The 9,535-nt window shown below is 36.3% G+C and overlaps 1 protein-coding gene across 5 annotated transcripts in view; it reads left to right on the top strand.

Moving 5' to 3' along the window:
• The window catches only part of Nol4 (nucleolar protein 4), a 363,650-nt gene that overhangs the window by 121,373 nt on the left and 232,742 nt on the right, over positions 1-9,535 (top strand). For all 5 annotated transcript variants that reach the window (XM_026783520.1, XM_026783518.1, XM_026783519.1 and 2 more), the window contains 2 exons: positions 8,145-8,256; positions 9,191-9,303. In XM_026783520.1, coding sequence (XP_026639321.1) covers positions 8,145-8,256; positions 9,191-9,303 — 225 coding nt within the window. The remainder of the gene's footprint in view (positions 1-8,144; positions 8,257-9,190; positions 9,304-9,535) is intronic.

Below are 9,535 nucleotides of genomic sequence, written 5' to 3'. Positions count from 1 at the left end.
ATTTTTCGAGACAGGGTTTCTCTGTGGCTTTGGAGCCTGTCCTGGAACTAGCTCTTGTAGCCCAGGCTAGATTTTTCTTTGTAGGACTTATTTTCGAATGGGCCCCAGACGTCACATTTGTGACACAGTTGCTTTACTGTCAAGGCGGACACCCAGCCTCTAATATTTTTGCTTTTTTTAATTTATAAGTTTTTCATGTTTAAAATTGTGTGTGTGCACGCGCGTGCATGTGTGTGAGTGTGTATGCGTATGAACGTATGTGCAGGGGCATGTGTACCTGTATGTAGAGGCCAGAGATTGACACTTTCTTTGACCTCACCATTGTATATCTTACTGAACCTCCAGATCACAAGTTGCTGGCTACGGAGCAAACTCCAGGGTTCTTGCTGCCTATAACTTCCCAAGGGTAGAAGTGTTCTACATGAACTCTGGGTGTCTGAGGTCAGGTTCTCATACTTGTCAGGCAAGAATTTTACTGAGCCATTTCACCAACAATGTTATAGATTTGCTTAGAACTGTTGTTGTTTATCACATGAAGGGTGTTGAGGCTTTCCTCCTTCCATATCGACCAATGCAAACGGTGCTTTCATTGGCATGGCCATAAGGTTCCTTACCATATACCACATATACAAGGGGAGCTTCTTAACAATCTTTTAATATGATTGTACATAACACTGAAGAATGATATCCACAGGATCAAGTGAGAGTATTTTGTCTCCAGACTGTTAAATTTATTTTTTCCAAATACAGGCAATTTAAGAGCCTTAAAGTTTATTTATAAAGATATGTTTTGTGAACATAAGTTTTGAATGTTGCCTCAGAGTTTGTGGGTTTTGTTTGGTTTTTAGTTAACATACAAAGTAATACGTTTCATTTTGGTGTTTTCATAATACTTTGTCATGGTTGATCCTTGCCTTCTTCTGTCTATTTTCCATCCCTTAAACTCTTCCAACCCTGGTAGTCTCTTTTGTACTTCCTGAATACAAGTATGTATTACTCCTCCCTCACTTCCTCAAACTCTTTTCTCCACAGTCAGGGTAGCCTTTCTAGTATCTTGGTTTGTACCAATGCATTTAAGTATGTACCCATATGTCATGGTCAAAGCTAGAATTTTTAAATATATATGCAACATTCATCTTTCTGAATATTTGTTACCTCACTGAGTGTAGTAATTTCCAGATCTATTCATCTTATGAAAATTTCATATTTTCATTTTTATTTATGACTTAATAAAAATCCTTCATATGTATGTTTCAGAGAGTTAGTATCCATCTCTCTCTTGATGAGTATCTACTATCATTCCATTTTATTGCTACAGGGAAGAGTATAGCAGTGAAAATGGATATGCAAGTAACACTCTGATAGGAGATAGAGCCCTTTGGGTATGTGCCCAATGGTGGTACTTTGTCATATGGTAGTTCTATCCTTTTTCTTTTTAGAACTTCCACACTGATGTCCGGAGTTCTTCATTTCCCACATCATCTCACATTCTGACTAGAGTGAATTTTAACTCCCATTTGCCCATCTCAGGGCATAAAACACTTTTAACAATATATATTGATCATCTATGTTTATTCTTTTGAAAGCTCTCTATTTAATCCATTGACTCATTAGTTGATGGGAAGTTTCATACTTAAGTTTTATGCTTTTTTACTCATTTCAGGTTCAAACACCCTGTCTGAAATGTAGCTGGGAATTTTTTTTTCATTTCATAGTTTGTCTGTGTTTTCATTCTATTTATTTCTTTATCTGTGCATCTTTGTCATTTAATGCAACCTGATTTGTCACTTCTTGACATGATATCCTCTGCTATTGGAGCCTTGTTTTCAGGGGGTCATTACATAAGCCTCTATCTGGAAGTGTTTTCCTATGGTGGTTTCAGCATTTCACATATTAATGTACCAAAATTTGATAGACTTTTAATTGATTATTGTTCAAGGTGAGAGATGTGGATTCATACTTCTACAGGTGGATATCTGGGTTTACCAGTTGCAATCTCATTTTTTGTTTTGATTTTTTGTTTTTGAGATCATATCTAGAAAGCCATCACTCACTGTCCAGATTTTACCTATATTTCCTTTCAATATGTCAAAAATTTCAGGTCATTTAGTCTTTCACTCATGTTGAGTTGCTGTTTTAACATAGGAGTGCGCTAACCTTTGTTTTGTATTTATGTGTCTGATTTTCTATTTACTTCTTATTAAAATGATCATCCCTTCCTTACATACATTCTTGGCACATTTGTTTAAGACCAATTTATCACAATCCATAGATTTATGTTCAGTATATCTTGTTCCATTGATTTAGCTGTGTATTTTTGTCACTATCAGACAGTTTTGATTGTTGTAGCCTTTGAGGATACTTTGAAATTAAGTAGTTTTTAATTTCATTTTTCAAGAATGTCTTGCTCAATTGCATTGACATGTAAACAGCCTCTTGTGGTTCCAAATGAATTTAAGTTTTTAATGCCTATATGAATTATTGGGATTTTATAGGAGTTATATTTAAACTATGGATCATTTTGAGTTGTAAGGACATTTTAATAATATTTATTCTTTCAGTCATAAATATATGGAATTCTCCCATTTACTGATATCTTCATTTTTTTTTCATCAGTTGCTGCTTAACCTGTGTATGGTAGTTGATGCCTGTATTCTCAGCATTTGGGTGTCAGAGGCAAGAGGATTGTCATGAGTTAGATGCAAATCCAGGCTAAGTGGGTTACAGTCAAGCTTGAGCTGTAGAATAGGACACTATATCATAAATAAAAGCATTTTTTAGTTTTTAATGCTTGGAACTTTAAAATACTCTATTAAATATACCATTTAGCTGATTGTTGCCACTGTTTAAATTGTATTTATTAATTGGAGGATAGTTTACTATATGTAGAAATACAACTGTTCTCTTAGTATCTTTTATCTTGTCTCCTTCCTGAATTTGTTAACTCACAGCTCTTGCTGGATTTTACAGTTTTCTGTAAATGTAAAAATCATGCCATCCATAAACAGAGACAATTTTGCATTTTCCTTTCAAATTTGTAGTCCTTTTTGAGGCCTCTCATTTGTGTTCATTTTTCTCTTTAATCCAAATGATCATATTTAGTATTCTCGTAGGGGTGACTTGGTAGACTTGAATTTATATAGTCTTTTTATAGCATGGAAGCTTTCTTTCTCCTTTAACCATGGTTTAAATGTTTGCATATTTTTCTATATTATTCAGCTGTAAAGCTGTTTACTTGAAAACTTTCCTTTTATATCATAATGTAGGTGTTTGTCACTAACATATTTTCTTTTAGAGCCCTTTGTCTTGTATGCCAATCATTTGACTTGTTCTTCCATTTCACCTGTTTCAAGGTATTTTCTGTTTTAAATTTATTTACCCATTCATTGCTTAGAAATTTGTTAACTGGTTTTCATGCATTTGTGAATATTTCAACTCTCCTCTTACATAATTGCTTTTTTAAAAAAGAGATTGTATTTCATCTTTTTCCTTTGATACTTTCCTTTCCTTTTTAAAAGAGATTGTGTTTCATTTTTATTGGTGTATTCCTGTGCTTTCAGAGGCAAGGGGAAGGCATGGGTTCCCTTGGAGCTGGAGTGGCAGGCTGTTGCTAGCTGCCTAATGTAAGGGCTTGGACATGAACTCCAGCATTGTGTGAGAGCAGCAAGCATGTTTACCCACTGAGCTATCTCTTTAGCCTTCCTTTCAATAATGTCTAATTTCACATCAGCATTCAGAGAAAAAGTTTTGTAGGGTCTGAGTCTTGTTTCATTGTCACATACATGTTTCTTCCTGGAGGCTGTTGTGTGTTCTTAAGAAGGATGAACATTCTGTTGTTATGGTGGTTCAATGTCCTAAAGCGTCACTCAAGTCTGGTGTTTCTTCACTTTGTTCATGGTTGAAAGAAAGGGACTGAATTCCTCAATTGCTATTTCATAGTCATCCCTGCACTTATGAAGGTGCCGAGTTCCTCCGCTGTTATGTCATAGTGAGTCTACTCCTTATGAAGGTACTGAGTTCCTCCATTATGTAATTGTCAGTCTACCACTTATAAAGGTTCTGAATTCCTCCATTATGATGTCATAGTTATCCCACCACTTAAAAAGGTTCTGAATTCCTCCATTATGATGTCATAGTTATCCCACCACTTAAAAAGGTTCTGAATTCCTCCATTGCTATTCCATAGTCAGCTCACCACTTATGAAGGTCCCAAATTTCTCCATTGCTATTCCATAGTCATTCCACCACTTAAGAAGGTTCAGAATTTTTCCATTGCTATTCCATGGTAAGCCCACCACTTATGCAAGTTTTGCATTCATAGATTGAACAACAATAGATAAAAAAACATGTAAAATTTTACGTTTGAACCAAATTCATGGACAATGGTTTGTGAAGCATTTATCTTTTATCTTTATTTTGTGTTTTGTTTGTTTTACATGCCGATCACAGTTTCCCTTTCTTCCTCTCCTTTCATGCCCTCCCTTTCACGTGTCTTGCCCCAGCCCCATCTTCTCCTCCTCCATTTCTTTTCAGAAAAGGATGGACTATGTTTGAGACAGTCTTACTATGTACCCTTGACTGGCCTGGACCTTACTATATAGACCAGGCTGGCCTTGAACTCACAGAGATATGCCTACATCTTCTCCCCAAAACATGCACCACCCACTCCCAATCTGCCTAACAATTAAACTGTATAAAGCAGTGCCAGTAATTTATAGGTGGTTTAAAGCATTTGGAAGGATTTCACATTAGTGACCGGAACTCCTATACATCTGGTACCCATTAGGGACCTAGACCTCAAGTCTCCATCAAATCAGTCCTATTGCTGTCTGCCATTCTCTTTAGCTATAATACTACTTCTTTTATATCTTTAGGTACTATGTTGAACGTGCATATACTTAAAGTCATTATATCATTTTGATAATTAATTCCTTTATAATGTTATATTGATTTTTGTGGCAATACTATTATGTATAATACAGATAAAGCCACATACATTTTTTGCTTATCAGTTGCATATTTTTAGACATATTCATTTTCTGCATGCATTCATTTTATTCTTTATAGAAATCTTTCATGGATAGATGGCTTATATATGGATTTTATCTTTATTTTTACCATTCAGCCCTCTGTGGTTTTTGGTTGGAGAACTTAGTCCATTTCCATTTAGAATAATTCTTTATGAGTAAGGATTTACTCTGGATTTTTTTATTTATTTCCAACTGTCATATAATATAAAGATCTTTCCTCATAAACCATCTTCATTTATGACTTGATAACTTTTGCAGTCAAGTCTTGGTTCTTATCAACTGTCTATTTGCTATGGAATATTTTTTTGTTCCTAAGCAGCTTACACAGAATATTTCAAAGTTATACTATTTTAAGTTAATTACAACTCAATTTTGGTCACATGTAAAACAATGTATTCTGGAGTGTGAGGGTAAGATGGCCATTGAGGTCCAGTTCTAAACTGAGGTCACATGATCACTTCCCTCTCCTTCAGCCATGCATAGGATCTCCTTTGCTAAGTTCTGATACATGGATTTGAGGAATAGTTGTAACACGGCAGCATGAAATTGCTGTTCCTACCTTCCTCATTGAGTGTTCTTCCTATTTCTGTGTCCCATCCATGTAGTACTCTCTTATGCTAGTGCAGTAGTCTTGAATGGCGGCCTCTTGTTTAAACAAGTATAGTTTTCCATGATGAGATGATTCTGGGCACTCTTCTTTCTCTTCCTTGGTGATATCTCTGTTAAAAATCCTGGGGGGCTTGGTTTGGAAGAGATCAGGAAAGGAGTAGAGATGGTGGGTGTTTAAGAAATAAAAGATGTGAAACCTTCCATGGGTCTTCACTTCATATGACTGAGCAGCTTTTGTGTTCTGTGTGTTTTTTCCTGGGGGATCACCTATCCTGTGCCCAGTTTTCTTCAATTGCCTATAGTTATTCATGTAGGGTACAGGCCTCCTGGTATGTTCTCCATGTAGTTTAGCATGTTCATTGGTGTTATCTTGTTCAGCCCATGTTTGGGCAGTCATGTTGGTGAGACTTAATGAGTATAGCTTCTGATGTTACTGGAGGAGATACAATCTCACAACAAAGTCCTGATTTTCTGACTAGTATAGTCTTTCCATCTCCTTTCCCTCAATGTTGTCTTAGGAGTATTCTGTTGTAGTAATATGAGCGGCGGGGCTAGCTTTATATGAGCACGGCTAGCTTTATACTCGAAATAATTACACGGACACTGTATTCATTTAATCACTGCTTGGCCATTTCTATCTAGCCGCTTGTAGGCTAACTCTCGCACCTGGACTAGCCCATCTCTAATAATCTGCTGTAGCCCATAAGGTGGCTTACCAGGGAGATTCTAGCCTACGTCCATCCTGGGTCGGAGCTTCATCGTGTGTGCCTCAGATAGCAGAGCTCTTGCCTCTGCCCGCAAGAGTGGAGCATCGTGTCTCTCTGAGGCGTCTGTCCCCGAGAGGAGAGCTGTCGAGTCTCTGAGCTCACTTCCTCTTCCTCCCAGAGTTCTGCTCCATTCACTCCTCCCACCTACGTTCTAACCTATCAGGGCAAGCTGCTTCTTTATTTAATCAACCAATGACCTTCCTCCATCATTCTGTAGATATATTTATTGGAACTGGAATTCACAACTTTGCATTTTGATGGGTTGTGGGTTTTTGTAATAGATTCCATGTGTTGAAAAAAGAAGTTTCCTTGATGAAGAGTTCAGACTACATTTATCTGTGGGTATAAGGATAAATGTTTAAATTGTTGTCAGGATTGTGTAGGTGTAGTAAGTTAGTGGTTGTAAATTTTCCTCCAGTAACCATGACTTCACTAGCATTGAGTAGTTAGTTAGGTTTCCAGTATCAGGCACAATTTCCTTCTTGTTGAACAAGTCTTAGAGAGCTGTTTTATGCTTTTTTTTTGTAAGGGTCAATGGGGACTACTGATTAAGGCATTAAATCAAAAGCATGAGCTTTGCAGTATTGGTTTTTAGCATGTGCTGCTTCTTCCATGATGTGCTCCTTCTGTGGCATGAAGCAGCAAAACTCACCTCTGTGTGAACAACCGAATAGGCACACACGTTCTTTCAATGATAGATTGGCTACACATTTCCTTCTCCTTTATACTAACTTGAAATACATCAGTGTTTGTAATAGTCAAGCATACACATAAGAAATGATCCCAAAGGTATGCATCAAATTTATAGCTCAGTTGTTCCTCCTACTGACATCATCATCTGTTTTGTAGAACATTCATTTGTTTTGTAGAACTTTTGGAAAAAAAACGAGTTGCTGGCATCAGACTTCCAGTAGCACTGTGAGTCAGCACTAGCTTTCATAGAGAAAGGCCTAGAATCTACATTTTTACATCACAGAGTTGTCTGCTTTGGTGAGAGAAACACTTTCATAAAAAAAAAACTTAATGTTAAGCAAGTCATCATAACAGGAGTATCAATTGCTGCCTTAAAATAAGATCATAGTTCTAAACATAAGATTTGTATAGAGTGTAGGAAATACTACTCTGGCAATATGAGCTATTCTAGACATAAATTATGAAAGTTGCATAAAATAAATAAGCTAGGTGGCCCAAGCTCATTCCCAAGTGTGTCATTTTTTGTGGAGAGGATAATTAACTGCTATAGTATATATATTAATTTTATGCTTATTCTCTTAAAATATTTTAAAGCAATAATGCGGAAATGATCAGTATGCAGAATCCAAAGTTCATTGCCTCTCATTGGGGCTAAATTTTAAAATGTATGGATGAAATGAGCCCAAATTTAATCTTGCTATGCGTGAGTTTAAAGAGCAATATTCAATAATGCTGAAAATCCACAATAATCTCTGCATATTGCAATTATTTTCCTAAAAGAAATGCAGAAACAAAAAAGCACATATCTACCCAGATGCAGCCAATGCTTTGTCATTCACGTGACATTTCTGGCTGTTGTTAAGAGTCACCTGATCAAGCTGAAAAGATATTTCTTGAAATGATGCATGGTTTGCCGTGCATGCCTTCATTGTGCTTACCGCCATTATGGAATAACGCGTCTTATTGGGAAAGACAGTGATTATGTCTGGGGACTCTTGCTCAGTCAGCTCCTACAATAACACTGATGTTTTATGAATCATTTCAGATTTCAGAGAGCTACGCCTTCCTACCAAGAGAAGCGGTGACAAGGTTTCTAATGAGCTGTTCCGAGTGTCAGAAAAGAATGCACTTGAACCCAGATGGAACCGACCACAAAGGTAGCCACAGTGCTCAATAGTGAGATTTGAAGTCATTTTTCTTCATATGGTCAATTTATGCCTTACGTTTTATAAAAAGGTGGAAGAACGAAACATTTCAACAAGCCATAACATCTCATTTCTTCAAGTCGTGAGCAGTGGATCATGTGTACCTGCTTACAAAATAATTCAGGATCCACTCCTAGAAGGAAATTTCAACAGTACAAGTATTATTTTTATAAAACTATTTTAAGTTCCACCATGGTACTACTTTTTGATATTTTAGATATATTCAGCAAGAAAGTTCAATACTATAAATAACTTTTCTAGTCTATAGAATACCTTTTTGAAAAAATTATAGACTACATAAAATGCCTTCAATTAAAATTTTTATATAAACATAACTTGACTTTTCTATTTATTGAGTTATATAGATAATTTTGTTAAGCATTAAAATATTTCTCAATAATCAGATTAATCTTATAGGCACATTTAAGATCCTTCCATGTGGTAGAAGATAGCCTAACACCTAAATGAAACAAAAAAATAAAAAGCAAATTTCTTTTGTATCCCAGTAATACACACACACACATAAACATACATACATACACACACACACACACACACACACACACACACACACACACAAACAACTATTCACAGAAATACTTTTTTAAGCACTTAACCAGCATGTTAGTTTTATTTATTGTTCTTCGCGATATTTAAAGTTACTCTACAGTAAGGAATAATGTATTTGTCCAGTCTGTTGATTTGGGCCAATATAGTTTGTAGAAATTTGCATGTTATATTTTGTACCATTCATCTATAGTGCTTTCGAGTTTTTTTATCATTAATTACTGAAGACTAAATTTTAATTAGATGCACTTATTCACCCTGAAGTTGCAGCTGGAACACAGTGTCACATTCATCATGGACTTAAAATGTTCTGTTGCAGATAATGGGAAGCCTCCTACATTGGTGACCAGCATGATTGACTACAACATGCCAATAACCATGGCGTACATGAAGCACATGAAGCTGCAGCTGCTAAACTCACAGCAAGATGAGGTAAACCAGAAACACCTGTGACTGCATCACCTATCACTATGGGTTTGAGCATAGTGCCAAGTGAAGGCTGTAATTAATATTGTTTTTTTTATTGAAAAAAAATTTCTGGGGCTGGAGAGATGTCTCAGAGGTTAAGAGCACTGGCTGCTCTTCCAGAGGTCCTGAGTTCAATTCCCAGCAACCACATGGTGGCTCACAACCATCTGTAATGCGATCTGGTGCCCTCTTCTGG

Source organism: Microtus ochrogaster, chromosome 18 (assembly GCF_000317375.1).
Source record: "Microtus ochrogaster isolate Prairie Vole_2 chromosome 18, MicOch1.0, whole genome shotgun sequence".
In the NCBI taxonomy this organism is placed as follows: domain Eukaryota; kingdom Metazoa; phylum Chordata; class Mammalia; order Rodentia; family Cricetidae; genus Microtus; species Microtus ochrogaster.
This window is presented reverse-complemented; position numbering and strand designations above follow the sequence as displayed.